Genomic DNA, 21,830 nt, shown 5'->3' with positions numbered 1-21,830 from the left:
GCCTTAAAATAGCCCCCCTTAATAGGAAAAGACCCCCGATTCTTATTAGGTTTTTAAGCTTGTAACTTGTTTCATTTAGGGGGGCTGAAATTTAGTTTATTAACACTTCTCTGCGTCTTCTGTGTGCCCTGAAAATTTCAAGTTTCTACAACTATCAGTTTGTGAGTTATGAGGGTTTATATATGGGGATAATGACAGCTCCAGAGAAACAAACACAGCTCTCATGCTACTGCCACTAGACACGCCCACGCAAGGGTAGCATTATCTCACAGTACAAGTAGCACGATTTTGTGGGCGGAGAGCAGCAATACTTATTATAGACATCAATATTACACGCCCACTTCCAGCGCTAACACTGAGCATGCCCAGGAAGCTCTCTCTCCTTCTGGTTGCACAAGCTAATAAAGAAACAGAAGATGCGCGCGCAGACACAGCTGATCGTGAGTTCATTGTGCACGCCCCCAGCTGGTAGGAAAGATTTCAAAGGTAGGATTATCTCAAGACAACCTACGCCTGATATAGGGTGGGGATTAGGGTGACGTTATTCCGTTCTACAGCCCCTCCTTGTTTGTGCAGCTGTGTCCGGGGCAGAGACCCTCAGCTGACATTAGGAGGAGGCCGAGCAGTATTAGGAGACAATAAGAACAGCAGCCAGGTAACGGTGATGACGTAGTGGCACGAGCGCAGCACGGGAGGTCACATGACAGGTTTATTACCCAGACCCCAATACAAGATGTGAGGGGGTGGGGGCATTGTGTGTAAACAATAGGTGGGGGCTGATGGTAACACAGCCTGGGATCAGACCAATTATTTCACAATCCAGGCATTCAGTCTACAGATCACTTATCAATACACTGGGCAGCATTCCATTACATAGATCAGGTGATGGAGCTATACCTATATTAGGAAATGCCAAGTCTTGTATCAATGAACAATAGTGTGATCATAACCATTATTCAGATCCACATTTATAATATTTATTATTTAAATCATTCTATAATATTGATACCATGTTATACAAAAGCTCAGGTCATGTGTACTATTAAAGAGAACCTGTCATACAGCGGGAGTACTGTGACAAGCCTCAGATGTAACCTTCCATTCTCCATATCAGAAGTAGATAGTCCAGGTCAGTCTGAGATCTGTAGCTTCCACCCCCAAAAGGGTTCTTTTTTGCCTGATAAAAGGTTTCTAGTTAAATAAATAGACTCATAATAATCAAATAATAGACTGACTCATTTTTTTTAATGCTGTGGGTTCACCAAACACAAGAGACGTGTGAATTATTAGTTGAATAGTGGGGTTATTTTTGCAAATCTGTGCTGTAATTCAGCAGATGTAACTCAGCAGATGAGCTTCCTGTAATGAGGACCAGTCAGTGCTGCTCTCTTCTAGTGAATGCTTACTGGTCTTGTGTCTGCCCCTTTTAGTACTCGGGTCTGATGGGTCCCTCCCACTACTCTTCTCTCTGCTCAAGTTATAGGAGCACAGTGATGTTGTCACTGCTATTTTTATATGGTGATATCTGGGGCATTTGGTATAATGAAAGGGGATTTATATCCTTTGAGGTTTTGACGGACAGAATAGTTAAAACCTGCATCATTTTTTGTTATTAAGAGTGATTTCATTGTGTAGACAAAACAGGAGAGGAAAACTAAAGGTGCGTACACACTTCCAATTTTTATCGTTCCAATCGAACGACGAACGATCGATTGGGCAAAAAATCGTTCGTAAAAAAGTAACCAACGACGCCGACGAACGAGGAAAATTGTTGGAAACGAACGACCGGACCGGCGGATCGGATTGGGCGACGATCGTTGAACATCGTTCGTGTGTACGGTCGTTCATTGATCGTCCATGTTCAGAGCATGCGTGATGAACGAACGTCCGTTCACTTTCCTGTCGTGCACATAGTTCCTCTATCGTTCAAACGATCGTATCTATTGTGTGTACAATATCTACGAACGATCGTGTCGTTACCTATGTGCAGGATCGGTGCTATACGATCGTTCATATATATCGTGCAGGAACGTTCGTCGTTCGTTTTCCGACGATAATAATTGGAAGTGTGTACGTAGCTTAATTCCATCATTAGAATGGCGTCACTGTCTCATTGACAGCAATTCACATTCATTCTGGGGGACTGGTCATCAAGACAGAGTGAATCTTCATAACTTGAACAGTGGTAATAAAAACCTGACAATCCTCAGCGCTGTACCCAAAACAAACAAATCATGTTTTATCATCTTTAGATACATTTATTTTTTTTTTCATTATGAACGTTCATTATTCTCCAGTGAATGATGCTCTGCCCTTGGCCAATTTTTTTAAATCTTGTTGTTTGCCAAGAATCTGTTTATAAAACCTCCTCTGACTTTATGTATAACTTTAATATTATTGAGAGTGACAGGAGGAATGTGAGCCTCCAACACTGTACAAGGAGATGGCAGTTCGTGAAGTTTTGCTATCGCAATAGAAAATCAGTCCAAGTGAAACTAAATCAAAGAGAAGCACAGAAAAAGGTTTACATCATTATAGTAGTAATTGTTCTTTGCTTGATTATTCTCAACTGTTACAAGTTTCATATTTTAAGTGATATTGTTATAAATACAAAGCCACCCATCAGTTATTTCCCATTAGATCTGTCTGTTCCACATTATCATGAATAATAAATGTCCTTTGTAAGAAAGCTGTGTTTTCCTCTTACAAATGTGTTTCTCTGAATGTTTATTTACTTGACATTGAATATATAAGTAACCTGTATTTTATTCTTTTACAGGTCCACCAATATCGGTCTGAATGGGCAGCAATAAACTGCCCTGCTGTCACTTCAGAGCACTAACTGTGCTACATCGATCTGATTTTATTGCCGTTCATTGTGAGATGCATGGAACAACCACTGTGATGTGACAAAATCTGCTGAGCTCATACTATGCTGCCGGTTTGTTGAAGAACACGGCCGTTAATTTATAAGACTGGACTTGAAAGCTTTTTACTTTGTCATGGATCAAGCCATGATGGATAACCCTGTGACCTTGGTGATTAAAGCTCCAAATCAGAAATACGATGACCAAACCATTAACTGCTTTCTAGACTGGACAGTAGAGAAACTAAAGACACATCTCTCAAAGGTTTATCCAAGCAAACCAGTAAGTAGCCAGCAAAACTGTTATGTGTCATTACTATGACATCATAGTCAGTGTTCTCCCCAGCCCTCTTTTAACTGGGTGCACCACCCGACATTTTTCAGAAACCACCCAGCTGTTTTTGGGTGGCCACTAAAGCGCTAGGCCACAATACAGGGGCCACCACCTACCTATAGCTTTTTCCCACCCAGCTTAAAAATAATTCTGGGGAGATAACCGATCATAGCTATCATAAAGTAGAATTAAAGCGGATGTAAACCCAAAACAAAAAAAATCACACTTACCTTTAATCCAGCAGATCAGTCTATATGTCGGGAGGTTTCTTCCATCGGATACCGCGCTGTCCTGGTATCTTCTGCCTGGCGAAGAGGGAGGCAATTTTTTTCTATTAATGAAAGAGCAGCCAAGAGCCTCCTGGGATGCGTGACGTAGGTGTCCCCGAAGGCTCTGTGCCCCCATTCATTCTTGATCGCCTAGGTGATCAAGAATTAAGGGGCAGTGCTGCACCCCTGTTTTTGTTTTTTTAAAGGTGTTGTACTTGGCAAAAACCAAACAAAATTTTTACTTTGAGCTTACCCTTTGAGTATCGAAGACATATAAGCTAATTTTGGTGGACTGAACCGTGAATCCTTTAAATATGATTTTTTAAAAAATATTTTTGAGGTAGTCTTAATGCCTACAAATACCTGTTTTAGTTTTTGGATTAAATTACATGATCTTGGATCCTAGTCCAAAGCTGTACTTTGAACTTTGTTCAAGTCACTGTTATAGTAAATATATACTGCATTTTAAACCTTCAAAAGTAAAATTTCTCTATAATAACTAACAGGACAAGATGCCTTCAGCTACCTTTATTAGTTAGTAAAGCCTGTATTCCTTTCTGATTTACTTTGAGAGTGAGGCCAAATGTTCCCTGACAGCTTAGCTAAGGCTTGTCAATTTCCATTTAACATTCATAATAAAACAGGAAAGTGACAAGAAAAATTCCAAGGGGTCAATTTTGTTTGCCCACTATCGTGGTACATTGAGACTGCCCTAGTGGCTGGTAAAGAAAAAAAGATATCTGCCTATTTAGAGTTGAGTAAGGCAAAAAAAGTGTTAAATAATAAAAAAAAAAAAAACTTTCAGCTTTGGATTTACTGTAACTACAGCAGATTCTTCAAAATAAACCTAATCCCTGATTACAGGAACTTGTGTACAGGAACTTAAACATGTTGGTTGTCAGCTCTACTTACAGTTGAAGCTCCACTTCAAAAATTTGTAATAAGGCAGAGTTTTATTGCAGAAAGTGACAAGCTTGCCTGATATCTGATACCTGGCACATCCCGGGTTCCTCTGCAGCTGCTGGGACTAAATGTAAGAGTTCGATCAGCCTGGCTGGGCCAAACAATACGGTTTTATAAGATTTAAACAGGTAGAGAAGAGGGAAGATGGTGACATTCGGCACCGAAACAGGGACAAGTGACTATACACGTGGTTCAGTTCGCCTTTAAACACTTTTATTGTGACCAAAGGAAACGTATAACTGAATATATCGCTACAGCTTGGTTCTCTCTTAATTTTATGACATGTAAAGGCATTCAAACTTATAAAATAAAAAAATGGTAAATGCATGCTTTTACAGGTTAGGAACAATATTGTCATGCAGAATACTTTTTAATAGGAGGAAAGCAGATATGTCTCAAGTAAAACTATTTGGGTCAAGATTTTTTTCCAGTGTTGCTCAAGCCAACAGGCTGGCTTTGCTGTTGGCTTGTGGTGTTGGCACATTTTTTATGACTATGACTTTGGATGGAAAATGTTTAAAAAATGCCTACAACTGTTATAAACAGAAAACTGGTAAACTATATTGTTTTTGCATGTCATGTATTTGTGTAGTTTCAGCCCTTTATAAAGTTGATTTTATTTTTTTCTTAGTTAACCAAGGATCAGCGACTTGTATATTCTGGCAAACTCCTCCTCGATCACCTGCAATTGAAAGATGTTCTCAGGAAAGTAAGTATATGCTATGTGTGAGATCATTGCACAATGACTGTTTTTATTACTGTCTTGCTATAAATCTTTTGTGTATAGTACACTGCAGAAGCCTTGTGCTTGTGCCTTGTGTTTGGGCAGGTTGGACCTTGTTTCATGCAATCTCTTGCTTGAAGTGGAACTAAACCCGTTGGTGGGTGGTGAGATTCTGCCATAATCAGCAAGTATGTACAGCACACAACTGTGTAGTTCTGAGCTTTGACAAAAAGCCACCAGGAGCCAAGGAGTTGGTTATTTGACAAAGGAGGCATTGCATGTCTCTTTTGTTAAATAGTACGACTTCCTGGGTTTTTTTGTTTTTTCACTTTATGTCTGTTTAAGATAAGATTATTAGAAAAAACCCTGTGTTACTAATTATTGTACTCCATGCAGTAATGGGGAAAACTTCATAGAGCGCATAAAAAAATTCACAGCAATCCCAGGAAAACCTAGCCTGTTTGTGAAAATGTTTAAAAAAAAAAGCCCAGCCTGTGATTTTACCCTGTGAACCATACATTCCACTTTGTAAATTGTATGCTGCTTATGTTACCCTATTTTCCAGTTTCCTGAACAAGTCCATTACAAGTTCTTACAGCCTAAAGCTGATATGAAAGGCAGCAGAGTACTTTCACCCTTACCTTTCATCTCTGTGAAATCTTGCACATGAATATATTTTTCACCATGATTCCTTCCCTTTTCTTTATTTTTTCCAGCTTCATAGCTGTTAAAGTTGCGGTGGTTGCTGTCTGGTCACCATGATTAAAACAGAAACCCAGTTGAAACTTGTTCTGACACTGTGCCGCCATCTTCTTCCTACCCCCTGCCCATTCCAATCTTTAGCCTTTTGATTGGCTGAGTCATGATTATGTAAACCTGTGCAGGTGCATGGGGATTCACTCAGACCTGACACTTGCAAGTGAAGCCAGGTTTGCTGAGTATTCCTAGTAATAAATGCTGAGCTGGACATTAGTTCAGCAAAATATGACATCTGGATGGCGATCATCAGGTAAAAATAGTTATTGCAGAAAGAACATTACATTTCTGATCACCAGTTTTCAAAGTGGGAAGTAGTTCTACTTTAAAGCTGTGCTAGGCTGGCTGTCAGACAAACGTCTGTCTATTTTTTGTTGCAGGGGTGTCACAATTACCTTTTTTTTGTTAGTGTGACATCATGCCCCTATTTATTTTACAGTGCTGCATAAATTGTTTGTACTTGATAAATAAAATTCAACAACAACAATAATAATGGATGGAGGGTGGGGAGCTGGACTAAAATTACAGGAATGGCACCAGGTGCATCATTTCTGCTTGTGAGACTGATTTCCATTGGTGCTCATGAAATAGGGGGAGGAGCCAAATGTGTTCCTAGCATTTATTCAATATAAATGAACTTTAATACAAAATATAAATAGTTATCCTTCTATTATTTTGGTACTTATTTGCCATTGAAAGCATGTTAGAAGGTAGAGTATAAATCAGCTTTAATTATCGCAGGTATTAAAGCGAAACCCAGACACCACACACATTAGTCTGGTTGTAGATTTTTGTACAGTCTACTTTGTAACTAATACTAAATTTATGTGCGCACAATATGGTTTCAAACAGGCACCCAAAGGTGATGCTTTAATACCCTTTAAATCTCATCTAATCAGAATTAACTGTGAAGCATTGATCAAGAGGTATTCTTATCACTATGTTATGTGTAAATATTGTTTATGTATCTTTGTACACTATATGTGTGCGTTTGCACTCTCGTATGCGGGGAGAAGTTACTTAAAAAATATATATATATATTTTTTTTTCTAACTAAATTTTTATTTTACTTTATTGTTATCACAGATTGCTTGGGATGTCTGCTATATGAATAGTGTATATTGACATCTACTCTTTATGAAGGCATCATTTAGGAAATCTCTTGGACCCCCATGTCTTATCTATACTCCCCGCCACCAGAATGAGTACAGACTTGTGCATTTAGCTAAATATAATTGTACATGAAAACACCTCCCTAATTCATACAGTATATCCAAAAGCCTTGAGACTGCTGCTGATCACTGCTATCTTAGACATGGTGTCAGCATCACCAGCATACACAATAGTAATTCTCTAACCGGTAACCTCCAAGGCCTAGAGTCATCTCCAGATTATTTATGCTAATGTCCAAAAAAGGGAAGAATATGAACCACATATAAGACTTGATATTTTAATAAATATTCAGAGTCTTTCTAAAGCTCATTTCTTTAAAAAAACTAAATTTTACTTTTAAGTAATATGTGAGGGTATGACACAGATAATCCTATTAGAAGTCTTCTCAGGAGCAGGAAAGGATTATCTTTAGGTAATCTGGAGTGAAATAAAACATTGTCAGCTTGGTCTCCACCTTTTGTCACTTCTGTGTACATTTATGTCCTATATGTATTAGGAGTTGGTGGAAATTAATGGTTTACTGATTGATAAGTGCATCTACATTATACAGGTTTTAAGTACCTAAAAACTAAAGTCCCAGAAATAGGTATTGTGTAACAGATACAGATATTCTGTGCAATGTATTTTAATACTTTAAATCTAAAGTTTTACCTCCTCTTTTATGCTAAAGCAGAGTGTCTGAACATGACCAGAGTTTGACAATACTGCCCAATGTGCAATATAATATAACCAAACTAGTCAGACTCATTTATTTTCCTATGTACTACAAGGTAATGTAAGGTCTTAAAATCATGGATGTGGCTGTAATATATATATATATATATATATATATATATATATATATATATATATAGATAGATATATCGATATTTTATCTATACCAGCACAGGAAACTGAAGTGGACGCAAGAGGAAGGGAACACTAAATTATGAAGCATTTACAGTGAGAATAAGTTAAATATCATACCAGAACTTTAAAAAGAAAAAAAGAATGTGTGGGAGTTCCACGGGGCTTTTAATAAAGAATGTTACAAAGGTATATATTGGCTACTTTATTAAATGATTCTATTCAACTGCTTGTTAATGCAAATATCTGATCAGCCAATGACATGACAGCATTGTAATATAGACATTGTCAGGATGACCTGTTGAAGCTCAAACTGAGAATCACATCGGGGAAGAAAAGTAATTAGGAAGAAGAAAAGTAATTAATGAAACATGGCATGGTTGTTGGTGCCAAGAGTATTTCAGAATATTGCTATTTTGCTGGAGTTTACAGAGAATAGCTTGAAAAAGGGAAGATATCCGTAAGCAGTGGTTTTATGGGCAACCCCTTAGTATTGAGCATTGTTTAAATGCCACAGCCTAGTTTAGTATTGTTGCTGACTATGTCCATCTCTTTATGATCGCAATATATCAATTTTCTGATGGTTACTTCCAGCAGGATAACGCTGCATGTCACAAAGCTTAAATCATCTGAAACTTGTTTTTTGAATGTGACAAAACTGTACTCAAATGGCTTCCACAGAAACCAGATCTCAATCCAATAAAACAGGGATCTTATGGAACAGGGGATTTGCATTATGGATCTGCAGCAGACAAATCTGCTGAAACCGTGTAATACCGTCATGGGAGTTAATTAATTTCTGGCAACGGGGTATACAAGGATGCCCAGCATCATACACAGAGTTGTGAATGTGCAGTTCAGTGTACACTACAGAAAGGATTGTAAACAGGCAGCTAAATTTGTGTATTGAAGGACAAGTGTTATCTGCAAAAAAACAAACTGCAATTCTTCATTTTTTAATGTATACTTAAGCTTTGAGGTGATTAGCATAGTGTGTCTGTTCCCTGTTGATTTCTTTACTGTTAAAACCATTTTATTTATTATAATTAATGAATTATACTCCTGATTTTGAAGCAGCCTCACAGATCTGTTTTTCTTAAAAGAATATAAAGGTAAAATTGCAGTGTGCAGTTGTGGATTCTGTTCGAGACCAAACCACACAAGCTCATAGCTGTTATAGCACACAAAGGTGCATCTTCTAAATACTGACTTAAAAGGAATATGTGCCCATACAGTCTATTTTTCATTCTAATTAATTTATTTACTTTGCAAAAATATGTTTTGTTTTCTGTTGCTGTGTCTCCCAAAAACAAAATGAACTGTGGATCAGAATCTGTGTTCTATGGTAATGAAACACATCCAAAGGGTTCAATAGTTTTCTTTTTCAAGATGGAAATCAGTGGCATAGTATCAGATTGTTGTTTATGCATCCCCATACAAGCTGTTCTTTTGTTCTTTGTCTTGTAGCAAGATGAATATCACATGGTTCATTTAGTATGTGCCTCCCGGACGCCTCCTAACTCCCCTAAACCGAGCACCAGCAGAGAAAATGCTAGAGCTGCAAGCACCAGCAGTAAATCAGTAAGTATGGAGGTAGTGTGTATGATTTTACAGTATCTGTTGACATCACCCTAGTTTATCTAAAGTGCGTAATTTTGATGTATTCTAATTTTATCAATTTGTAAAGCCCTGAATTTTATTTTAGAGAGTTATTAACTAGACCTTGTTAACATTTGTTCACTTTAGGCTTCTGTATATACAGATTCTTAATCGCAGGGAAATGTAACTTTTTGTTATACATTATATTTGCACTGTACAGTTTGTTAAAAACTAGTAAATAATAAATAGTAAACAATAAATAATAATTTTTTGTGATTTCTGTACTGAGTTTTGCTTTGTGTGTATTGTGTGTGTGCACACCAATGTCCTAGTTAACAAGCTTTCCTGCAGGGACCATTTGTGGCTGTCTATATAAATTAGAGGTGGTCTATGTGCCACCAATTCAACAGTAACAGTTTCCTCACATGACTTTAGCCCAAAAGCCAGCAATAGAAAATGATACATATGGTTTTGGCCCACCTGTTGCATTTTCTTTTGCTGTCTTGTGGGGTAAGGGGGACAATTGCACACAAACAAGGTAAAAGCAGAACATTGCAAGTCCCTCAATTACATGAAAGATATTCGTCATTTTGCCTTTTGTCAAGATGTTTTGCATTTCTTTTTTAAATCTTGGAGAAAATGTACTTAGGTATGACTACTAACCCCACGTTTTCTTCTATGTTTGTTTCAGAGCTCCGAGCACTCAGGATCAACTTCCCCTGCATCTACAAGTCAGAATATGCCGTTCGCTTCATCAAACCATAGAAACGAGGAGAGCCTGAGACACCGTCCTGCCTCTCACACATCCACCAATACCATGAATGACTACTTTTCATATAACAGACAACAGTAAGTTAGGATTCGACAACTCATAGTTGACCATCATAGTCATAAAACTACACTTAAAGCTTTTGTTTTTCTTGTGTAATTTATTTTATAGTCCATCATAAACAGAAATATTTGATCATTGTGCCAGCAACTTCTCTATATTTAATTTCTCCGTTATATCATCTTCATACCATGTTTAGGTTTTTTATTGTGTATTCGAAATCAGAGTTAACCACTTTATTCAGTTAAGTTGCTAACATAAAAACTTGGTAATGCACACCCAGCACTACAAGCATGCTTTGGAATGCTTACATAGAGATCTCTAATCAGTTTATTCTTGTGTGAAGAAAATGCTAAGATGCACATTTCTGTAGCTGTTGAAATTTTCTGCTAGCAAATGGTATCTGTGACAAGGCCCTGAGGTTTACTAAGCTCTTTTTTCTTTTTTTGTTTCAATGTTTTTATTGAAATTTTCAAATGAAGTAAGCAATAACATTACACAACAAATTTGTATAGAATAACAGGAAGAGAAAAAAAGCCGGGTAAAGGGGCGAATAGGTGGTTCAAAACAAAAGAAGAAGAGTGCCAACCAGTAACCAGACATCAGTAAAATAAACATATGAGGTCAAACATAGTTCAACACCTCTTAGGTTACAAAGTCTAAATACAGCAGGTGATAAAGTAGTTTTCCAATATTGACAATAAAAAATATAATACAAGTAAGTGCAATGGTACAAAATAGCGTTATTCACAGATTTAAAACTTCTGAGGTATACAGGCATGTCAGGTTTAGATTGAGATCATAAAAGTTTGTGGGTAGAGGTACCTTTTAATCGTTCACCCCCTTTGTAAACATTTAAATTACTAAGATCTTTTCTAATCACAAAAAACATCAGCTTTTAGCAGATTTTCTATGACCCCTTGGGACCAGACATTTGCTAAATTGTATTTTTCTTTGATATCCTTTCTCTGTTTTATTATACTCTGCTTTAATATGATTTTTTTTTTTTTAGACATGTTGGGAATCCTATTCCTGGGCAGGGAGCTCCAGCAGTATTTCCAACATATCCAGTCTTCAGCCCTTTGCAGATGATGTGGTGGCAGCAGATGTATGCACGACAGTACTACATGCAGTAGTAAGTGTTTTTGACACTTGATCACAATGATTCATTTTTAAAGTGTACCTATATTGAACAGAATAAGCATAAGGGTTAAGGATTAAAAAAAATATAAAACCACAATAACAATGGTATGTATTTAAACTACAAGGTTACAAATATACAGTATACAAATCAGATTCAATGTGAAGTAATACATAACAGTTTACAATTTTCACCGTTTGATACGCTAGGCTAGTTAGACTGCTAAAATCTAAGTGCTATGGATGAGTGCTATCATTGCTTTTTGAAATGTAGAAAAAGGACCAGATACATTTCTTTGTACAATTTGAAGGATTAGTGTAAGAAATGTATTAATACTAATTACATTAGCGTTCTTCGGTTTTCCAGTCAAGCTGTGGCTTCCAACCAAAGTCCTGCTGCTGTTCCCGCCATTAATTCAGATCAACCGCCAATGAACCCTCCAAGAGCTGCCCCGAACATTGCTCCAGAGGTGAATCAAAACGTCCAAATGAATGTTCAGGGTGGTGCTGTAATGAATGAAGAAGACATTAACCGTGATTGGCTTGATTGGATATACACTGTGTCCCGTGCAGCTATTCTCCTTAGCATAGTATATTTCTATTCATCATTCAGTCGCTTTGTCATGGTCATGGGGGCTATGATACTTGTTTACATGTAAGTAGACAAAAAAAAAAAGATAAATTATTTTTTTTTTTAGAAGGTAATAAAAGTGTTTACTGTGTAATTATGCATTACATTTCTGCTTTTACCTGTTCTAAACAACTCGGATGTAATTAAGGAGATTAACTCCATAACAATATTAGCTGTTGGAGGATTGACAGATGTATTGTGCATCTCCTCAAATATTTACCTGCTCATAGCCACCTTATTTACATATATATATGTCTATACATATATATATATATATATATATATGTATAGACAATAGCAGCAGGTAGCTGTACAATATAAGGGTTTGGAAATACAGAATTCATATATAGGTAATGTATAGTATGCTGACATCCAGCAATACATGTTGATTTAATAGCACAAGTAGAGCAAAAACAAGAAACACTAGGGGAAAAAGTATCTAGAGGAGAGTCAGGTGGGAGAGACAAGGTAAGGTGACACAAAAAATCTAGTGGAGGCGGCAGCAAGTTCTTTGACAACTGGTGCAGAGTAAGGGGAGCCTAGAATGTTTCACATGCATAGCAAAGGTTGCTGTTGGGATGATATCTGGAAACATACAGATATGTATAAAGGGGGCAGGTACAGGAAGTTCCGGGGTTACATACGAGATAGGAAATGTAGGTTTGTTCTTAAATTGAAATTTATATGCAAGTCGGAACTGGTACATTATTTTAATAAATGCAATTAGGACAAATGTTTGTCTCAACATATTATTAGGCAGCATGGTGTCAGTTACTGTATAAAATTCTCACTGAGAGTTATTCACAAACAAAGCAAAAAAAGTCTTTATGGAGCCTAGACATTTATTAACTTCTAGAACAAGCTGTGCTTTGATATGCAAAAAGAAAAAACTGCAGAGTTTGTCTTGGTCATTAAAGAGTTACAAGAGGCTGCAGAAAGAGAAGGAGCTCACCCCCCTAAGATCACCCACAACCTCAGCTGTGTTGAGCAGAAGATTTCTTCTGCAAGTCATGCAAAGCCCCCCTCCCCCCTCAAAGCCTCCATCCTGCACACAGTGAGCAAGCCTGTTTGTATCTAGATGGCGTCCTATGTCAGGTGTCCTTAACCTGGGGACTACCTGTATTGGAGATATTTGTATGTGAGGGTAAGGGGTTTGAACTGGACTCTTTTGACAGTCATTGAACAGATTGGCAAAAAAGACAGAATCAGTGGAAAAGGAAAAGTGGATGATATGAGCAGAAGATTTGTCAGATCAGTAGGGATTGTAGAGGTTCCATTCTGATAGTGGAAACCAGAGAAGATGTTGTAATAGTCAAGACAGGATATGATGAGTACATTCACAATCTTTTTAGTAGCCTTGTATGTGAGGTTGGAGTGAATTCAGCATATAGTTTTTATTTTTGAGATTGAAATTGGAGGAGGTAGTTATAAGTAATTGTAAGGCTTATATGAAAGCATGAAGTCAAATTTGACCTTCAGTGGTTAATGAGGTTAATGAGGCGTTATTACATTTATTATGCCTACTGGAAAAGAAAGAGAGGGAGGTGGTGTTTTACTTGTATTAAGTTTGAGGAAACATACCATAAATGCAAAACAACAGTCAGGGACTGGAGATATTTACGTAGAGAGGTAAGGAATATATACTAAATATATTATAATAATACTAAAAATCAAATGAGCATATTGTCCTAGATTGTGAGTGTAGGCAGATAGGAGAATGGGGTCAAACACAAGCCTTATGGTATTGACAAGAAGAAATTAAGGAGTGAAATCCTTGACATGTAAGTGGAAATCTAAGAATGCACTAAGTTCCTGATGCAAAGTGATAAAAAAGTCTAGAGAAGCAGGGTATGTGCATGGAGACATTGCTTTTGGATTTTGCTGTTAGGAGGTCATTTTGGTGAACCGTATTCAGGGAGAGGAATACCCACCTCCATGTTTGCTGCCAGAGGTGGTAGTGTGGCTAAATTTAGGATCACCATTTGGGAAAGCAGTTGGAGAAACATTATCTGGTGGGGTTTTCCATGTTTATTGAATCCTAGAAAAGTAAACTTGTTAGAAAATACCAGCTTATGAATGTAGGCCAGTTTATTACATACTGAGTAAGTGTTCCAAAGTGCATAAGATAAAGGAGGAAGATAAATGGGAAGAAGGGGTTATTATTAGGTTTGCAGGTGTTTGGGTGAGATACACTGGTGGTAGTTAGGGCTGCAATTATGGGGCATTACAGAATTATGCAGATTGCAGCACTTTTTCCACATGTTCTTTTTTATCAATTATATTATTTTGACATGCAGGCACCAGGCTGGATGGTTTCCTTTTAGACAAGAAGAAGGTCAACCACAAGCAAGAGACAATGCAGCAGATGTAAATAGAGACAGAGTGAACAACAATGATCTTTTAGAAATGGTGAGTACTTGTGGAAACTCCATAATGGATGAATAATGGATTGTATGCATACAGGCCTCTGCTGATCCTCAAAGTCACTGAGCAGATATATGCATACTGATTTAAATCTTTAGTTCACCCAAAACAGTTTTTTTAAATTTTTGTTTGGAATCCAGTTAGGTTGATAAAGTACCAATGCCTTGTAATTCGTAATACTATAGCATTAAAAATTTGTCTTGATTTGTACACTACTGATTTTTGTCAAAAACATCTATAAAGCTCTTTAGAGTACTAATTATTTTAAACCAACCCTACACTTTAACCATCAGTACACGAACATAACTTGGAGCCCAAAGAACTACGGTAACTTTGCCATACAGTAAACTTACCATTTTAGAGCTGTCACAGAAACAGGAGGTAGGGGATCTTCCCTGTTCTGATAACTACGTAAGGATTGATCTTCCATTTCTTTAAAATGTTTTTCTTACTTTCTGTTTTTTTATCTGGGACAGAAACTAAAGTGAACAGTGACACGCCTTAGGCATTCCTCACTGTTTGCAAAATTAGGAAAAATGTTTTAGCTTTACATAGGTATCTATAGAATCCTCCCACCAATCTGGTCTTCCTGTGCTTCCCCTTTTTCCTCCCTATTTAGATAAGCTCATGTGTATTATAATAGCTATAGCTGCTGCCAGTGGCAAACCGATTCAGTTGTGCAATTTATTTCTGGAATTGGTAATGTAGTGTTACATTTGCTGCAACAGGTAACTATGGCTGTTATTCCACACTTCCCTGTGTTGTTCTGCATATGAAAGGAGAAAATGGGAAACAACAATTCCTGAAACAGGGAGGTGGGGCAGGCATGCTGGTGGCATCCTAGTTGACTGCTGACATGACTGCCTAGAAATGTCCCTGAGCTTTTTTCCACAAATTTCATTTATAGATAACCTACTGCTAGACATCTAACCCTGCTACTAAATAATCCAAACCTACTTTGTTTCAACAGCAGCAGTACTGGGGAAAACTTTGGTGAAAACCAAAAGGCTGGAACACTTTGGGCCTGATTTATTAAAGCTCCTCAAGGCTGGAGAGGATACACTTTCACCAGTGAAGCTGAGTGATCCATCAAACCATGAATGGATCTGGTCCATGATTTAAAACATTTGCTAGCAAATAGCAAATAACTTTAAACCCCCTAGCGTTCTAATTCTGTCCATATTTCCACGCAAAAAGCGTTACATTTTTTGCATGGACACTTGTTTTTTTCATTGTAGGCCTATAATTCTTAGACATAACTCACCGAAATATGTCCAATATTTAAAAAAATGAATAAATTTATTATTAAACATTAATGAAAAAAACTGTTAAAAAAATTAAAAAGTAGGTAAATATGTAATATAACTGTACAGTAGCATATATAATATAATTATATATATATATATATTATATAAAGATTTATTTGTATTGGACTCAATACAGCTATTTTGTATTGAATCCAATACAAAATCTTTGAATTTCTCGCCGGTCCGCCCGCCTGCAATGACGGATGCACCAACGTCACTGGTAAACCCCGGTTTACTGTCCCAAACAATCCCTATTGGCACTTTTTTCTTCACATGTGGGCAGCCAGACCTCATGAGAACACTCTACCTGAACCTTTTAGGGATGCACTGACTCAGCTGTCCCCTAATAAATCTGTACAGTATTATCTTAAATATATAGTTCTGATCTCAATTGTCCCCTGAAGAAGCCAAAAGGCGAAAGGCGTTGGGCACTGTGAGATATTTTTGATTTTAAACTAGAAACAACAGAATATTGTACAAAAACTAATCTATGCAAATAGATATTTTTATTGTTACTTTGTAATCACTAAGATTGTATATTTTGATTAAACTAGTTGGTCTCTGTTAGAATCAGGGCCATATGGAATTGTTCACTAAATAAACACAAATAATACATTTGCCTATAAAAGCCTGTCTGTCCCTATCTCCTCTTGATTATATTCATTAATTATCAGGCGAGACACATTAAAGTTTTAATCATACCTATTTAAAACTCTTCCTATATATTTATATTTGGATTAATTATTTGATATTTCATTATTTTCTAATAAAACTCAGTCTGTTCTATTCAGGAGCGTCGTATGGATGAAGGGATGCAAGAGGAGGGAGCTGAGGATGTGGCAGATGAAGCAGCTGTAGCTCCCCGTCCAGGAATCGTAGCATCGGCTTGGTCGTTTATAACCACGTTCTTCACCTCCCTTATACCTGAAGGACCCCCACAAGTAAACTAGATCTGAGACTGCTAACTACAGGTTCTTGCAGGAAAACAATGTTTCAAATTACACTTGTGCAATCTCAATCTGTGTCCTGTTTTGGAATTTTTTAAAACAGTATCTATTGCTTGATTTCCTCAGTATTAATTATTTTTTAAGCACAAACATTAACTTCTGTTCTTTACTCATTTTCTGTAGTCCCCTCCTCTGTCAAAGAGAAGTAAAAGTACGTCTTCCACTGTTTACTATTTAAATGATCCGAATTTTGAAGATTGAGTCGTTTTTTTGTGAAGGTATCCGCCCTAAACCTTTGTGATACATCTGCATATTGTTCCTCTAGAGAAATCACTTAACAATCATCTAATGGAATTCATTGGTAGTTGTTGTTCATTCAAAAAGGCGCCTTTAAATTGCCAAGATCTCTTCAGTAGAGACAGTTATTTTCTGAGAACAGGTGATTGGAGCAAGCTTTGTTGAATTGGTCATACTAAGTTTGTATGTAGAAATCAATCATTTCTTACATTGACTTCAGCTGTAAAAATTTGGTCATCTTATTTCAGTTTATATGGTTACAAATGGAAAAAACCATAAAGACGATGGAAAATGGAAAGGCAATACGTTTTGCCACTTCATCTTAAAAAAAAGTATTTATCGTTTTTATTTATTTATAATTTCTTTTGAAGGTTTGTGGAAGTGTGTTGGTCTGTGAGGAAAGTTATTTGATATATGGCCCATGTAAATTTTCAATTTAATTCTTTACTGCAACAATGTGTACAACATGCAGCCTTTTATTTGTTTGAAATGTTTTCTGCCAACTCGGGACTTTTGTGTCGATCTCTTCTTCATGTGGTGAATCCGTAGGTCCTTCTCTGAACTTTAACCCCTAAGGGGTTCCTGGGATCCCCTCCTTCTTCTGAAAGCCCAGGACCACAAAAAAACTGTTTCTGGATGGCTGGTGGGGAGAATGGAGAACATCACATACTTGATCTCTCTTTCATGCAACAAACCTGGAAGTACTCTTCTCTGATCACTTCCAGGATAGTGGCATTGCTAATTGTAAACATTGCAGGAGCTGATGAGGTACTTTCTTTACTCTGTAGTTCTGTACTCTGTAGTACTTCTGTAGTTAGCTTAGAAATAGTAAAGGCTGTACATTAGAGGTCTAAAAGACCTTTGATGTCTCCATAAAGAGAACTTGTCACAGCCTAATACACATTCTGGAGTGACAGGAATAAATTTTAAACCTATGGGTATAGTTAAATCTAAACTGATGAGCTGTAAAAATCCTTAAAAGGCTGCTATGAATAATATTGGGTATCCTAGATTGTAACGGTTTTGCAGGCACACATAATTGTTAAGCTTGACACATTTGGTATCAATTTATTTGATATACATCTCATCTTTTATAGAAATAGTAATAATGATTTATTGGGTTTTGCACTTTGAAATTAATTTCCATTTTTTTTTACCTAAAATATAGGTTTGATAAGAACGTGTACAAATATATGTGGAACATAACCATTTTTAACTGCCAGCCTTTTCATCTATAGTCCTTCTGCTATATAACGTTTTGGGAGCTTTTATTAACCCTGATGCTAAAAATGCCTTTTGTAATGTGCAGGAATGATATTCTCTGGTAGCAAAAAGGTTAAAGCATGTTAGTAAATTCTAAATTATGCACTGACTGAGGTCTGTTCCTACTGTTCTGTCTGTTCCTACTAGCGTGTTGTGCTAGTAGGAATGCATATACTAAATGTGTAAGTGCAACACATGACAACAAAGAAGACATTTGTTCAGTGGGTTGCAATATATTTTTAATGACACCTTGCCAATGCACTTCGGTATGCTGTTGTGCAGTTTTTTTTTAAAGTTGCAGCATGCACAAATGTTTGCGTTATTTGGTGTGTTTATTTGAATTGGTTACTTTAATACAACGCACACCGTTATGATTGGCATTGTCATGCATTTTCGAAAACACAGCGCGTTGCCATAGTGGAAACATGCTTTCAAAGGTTTGACCAAAGCAAGTTTCATTGGCTTATCAGCACCACTTAAAAGCTTGACAACATAGGCCCATAAAAATTTCAGTTTTTTAGATTCAGATTTGGATTTTTTTAATGTGACAGTAGTAGATCCAATGTTTTTTTTTTTCTTTTTGTGGGGCATTTGTTTCAGTTTGCTTTTCCATTGGAAGGATTACTTTTCACTTTCTGTTCCAATGGCAACAGTAGTAGTACAAATACAAAGTTACAAAGTTTTGGCTGGAGTTCAACTTAGAATTCTTTCTTGCAGAAACTAAAAAAAAGCATAATAAAGTCACATGATAAAGTATTCAGGAAAAGTATGATATTTTCAAAAAGATTGCTTGGTTACTTCTTTCCCTCACTTAATAGGATTTTATAAAGTATACAAAGTTTGTAATCTACAGGGAACATCGTCATTGTGCAATACATGCTGTTTGTTGCTTTACATTTAGGTAATGTACTTTGATATGGCAAATACAACAGCCATCTATTTTTAATAAATGCTTTAAATACAGTGTTCTCGTGCACACAGTCAACTGTGATGTTTCTGTTTGTGAGATGAAAGTAATGTGATAGGTAGCCTATATAAAGGGAGTCAGTTTAATCAAGAAAAGGTAAGTATGACTATCAGTGAATTCCAGTATTCAAAGAACATCCATGTATTTGAGGTACATTTTGTATTTGGGGTATACCTATATATTACTTAAAGCTGTAAATGTATATTCAGTTACTAATTGTTCATTGGTCACTTAAGCCAAGTTTTATTCCTTTCTAACAGTTGTTACTTTCTTTTGGATAGTCCACCTTGACACCTATTATGGCAGTATTAAAACTTTTGGTGGCCCCCACATGCAAACTTTAAACTCAATAGGTGAGTAGTGATTGGCATGGCTTCGCAGGGATATTACTAGGCTCATCGCATCCACCCAGTGTCACACCAGCCACAGGCAACTCGGGCTATGGGTCAGACAGTAAAGTGCCATGCTGGTAAACACACACACTATGTGTTGAATGGACAGATACTATGGGTAAAGTGCCAGAATAACAAATCGATCTTTAAAATTCGGCATTAGGTAAAAACCTTTGTAAACTGACATAAAAATGTTTTTTTTTGGCTGGTAGTAAAAAAATATGTCCAGTTAAAAAAATTGCACAATGTAAAAACATATTCTTTGCTCATTGAGACCTTTTTTCTTATTTGCAGTAGAAAATATGTGAGGTCACCAATCTTGCTGTGATGTTGGCAGAGGTGCTTGGATTTTTACCACTGACTGAATAGGATTACAAGTCCTCCCACATGTATTCCAATGGTCTTCTTGGCTAATTACCTGAAGCTGTCTGTTAATGTGTTAGTTTCTCATTTTTGATGTGTGCAGAAAGTGAAGTCATAACACCTGATCTCCATTCTTAAGATACCCACTTGTTACTGCAGCTGAAGGGTACAATTGTCATTCAGAAAATTAGGAATTACGGTCTTTCTCTTAATACAGTTTATTTTAAAGTGGAATTCTAACAAAGCTTTTGTTGCTCCAGATAGAGTAAAGAGGGGTTAAAAAACTTTGTTAGTTTTGTGTTTTTTATCTGTGCCTCTTTTTGAGGGAGTTTTACTGCTTGAAAATGAAGCACATAACCTCTCTGATAGAAATGCATATTTTAATAATGCCCTTACAAAAAATCTAACCTGTCCTTATCTTGCTTGAAACAGAGATTTCTCCCAATTTTATGTCCTGGAGACGTAGTAAGTGAGAGAAAATCTAGGGACCCCTAAGAGAACGTAGGGGTCTATTTATAAAGCAAAAAATCTGACATTTACCAAACGTTCTCTATTCTAGAATCAATCACTGCCATTAAACACGTGGACCAGGAATATTTGCCATAATGTTTGGTTAAGAAACTTTTGAAACCAATTTCTAAATACACAGTTTACTCCACACTGGTGTCAGACTTTTTATCATTGTTTTTTTTTTGTCTTCTGTAGTCAACAGAGGTAAACTGAACAGGGCGGATTACACTGTTTTAGAGACTTCATTGCAGCTCATAGAATTGCACTTATCCAACAAATAACAAAGGCTTTCAGTGGTATATTTTAAAGACCAAAAGGGAGGAAATCAATTAATGGTTGGAATTACTTAAAATTTCATTGATGTCCTGTATTTTATCACTGTATTGTAAAAATTTTCTTGTAAGCCTTAGCAACCATCATACTTGTTTTTAATGATTTACTTTTATTTTACATAATACATTGTTACAAAACCGACTAAACAAATTACATTAAAAGTCCACTTTAAATCATATTTTTTTACTTTACGGGGAAAAAGAGTATTCTGATGCAAATTTTCCTTTATGTAAATTTGCAATATGATACTTGTAGCAATTACCTTGTACAAATGAATCGATTATTCTTTATCAATGTAAGATTCATAATGTAATTCACAATTACATAACATCTGAAAAGGATTTTTTGATTTTATGAAAACATAACCTGTATCTTATGCACACAGTATGTTTTATGTAAATGATGATATGTAAGAAACAATCTGTAATTAAGCTGTTTTTTAATGAAACAAATCTGTTCTCATAAATTGCAGAGTGAAATCTGACTCGTGTGTGTTAGCATTTCTTTGTAGTGTCCTGTATGGTTAGCTCTCTGTATTTACAAGTACAAAATAGTATTAGCCTCTCTCCAGCGTAAAAACTTATAAAAGTCTGATCATGTGGTTAGGCACTCTGGAGTACTTGTATATACAGATCATTAACTGATCTTTACCAAAATGTCCAAGTAATCTTATTTGAGAATCATCTTACCGTTGTCCGAGATAAACATTTGTTCTCCTGGTTGCATTCAAGCCCAAGTAAACCTTCTTACGATATTACAGTATTTAAAAATAAATGATCCTCGTTTACAATTTTCTTGCCAGTTATTGCAACTAAGGTTTAAATATCCTGTGCTGGCAGTATGTTGGAGAGTTTCACCGCTGTTCCTATACGAAACAGTGGGCTGGGTCTCCAGCAC

At 36.5% G+C, this 21,830-nt stretch overlaps 1 protein-coding gene across 2 annotated transcripts; it reads left to right on the top strand.

Moving 5' to 3' along the window:
* Nucleotides 1-430: 430 nt before the first annotated feature.
* On the top strand, nucleotides 431-21,417 carry HERPUD2 (HERPUD family member 2). 2 transcript variants are annotated; one of them, XM_072412181.1, is made up of 9 exons: nucleotides 431-486; nucleotides 2,780-3,149; nucleotides 5,064-5,141; nucleotides 9,399-9,512; nucleotides 10,222-10,379; nucleotides 11,372-11,494; nucleotides 11,867-12,154; nucleotides 14,428-14,539; nucleotides 16,653-21,417. In XM_072412181.1, exons 2-9 carry the CDS (start codon nucleotides 3,003-3,005, stop codon nucleotides 16,809-16,811), a joined length of 1,179 nt encoding a protein of 392 aa, XP_072268282.1. In that variant the 5' UTR covers nucleotides 431-486; nucleotides 2,780-3,002; the 3' UTR covers nucleotides 16,812-21,417. The 2 variants fall into 2 exon arrangements, with proteins under 2 accessions (XP_072268282.1, XP_072268281.1); XM_072412180.1 differs by lacking the exon at nucleotides 431-486 and adding an exon at nucleotides 539-655.
* Nucleotides 21,418-21,830: the final 413 nt, after the last annotated feature.

Source organism: Pyxicephalus adspersus, chromosome 5 (assembly GCF_032062135.1).
Source record: "Pyxicephalus adspersus chromosome 5, UCB_Pads_2.0, whole genome shotgun sequence".
Lineage (NCBI taxonomy): Eukaryota > Metazoa > Chordata > Amphibia > Anura > Pyxicephalidae > Pyxicephalus > Pyxicephalus adspersus.
This window is presented reverse-complemented; position numbering and strand designations above follow the sequence as displayed.

Excerpts from the sequence above, each read along its gene's own strand:
- HERPUD2 (XM_072412181.1), top strand. The coding sequence starts at position 3,003 with ATGGATCAAGCCATGATGGATAACCCTGTGACCTTGGTGATTAAAGCT. Across the intron at positions 11,495-11,866 it reads CGACAGTACTACATGCAGTA|TCAAGCTGTGGCTTCCAACC; the intron begins GTAAGTGTTTTT and ends TCGGTTTTCCAG. Across the intron at positions 14,540-16,652 it reads ACAATGATCTTTTAGAAATG|GAGCGTCGTATGGATGAAGG; the intron begins GTGAGTACTTGT and ends TGTTCTATTCAG.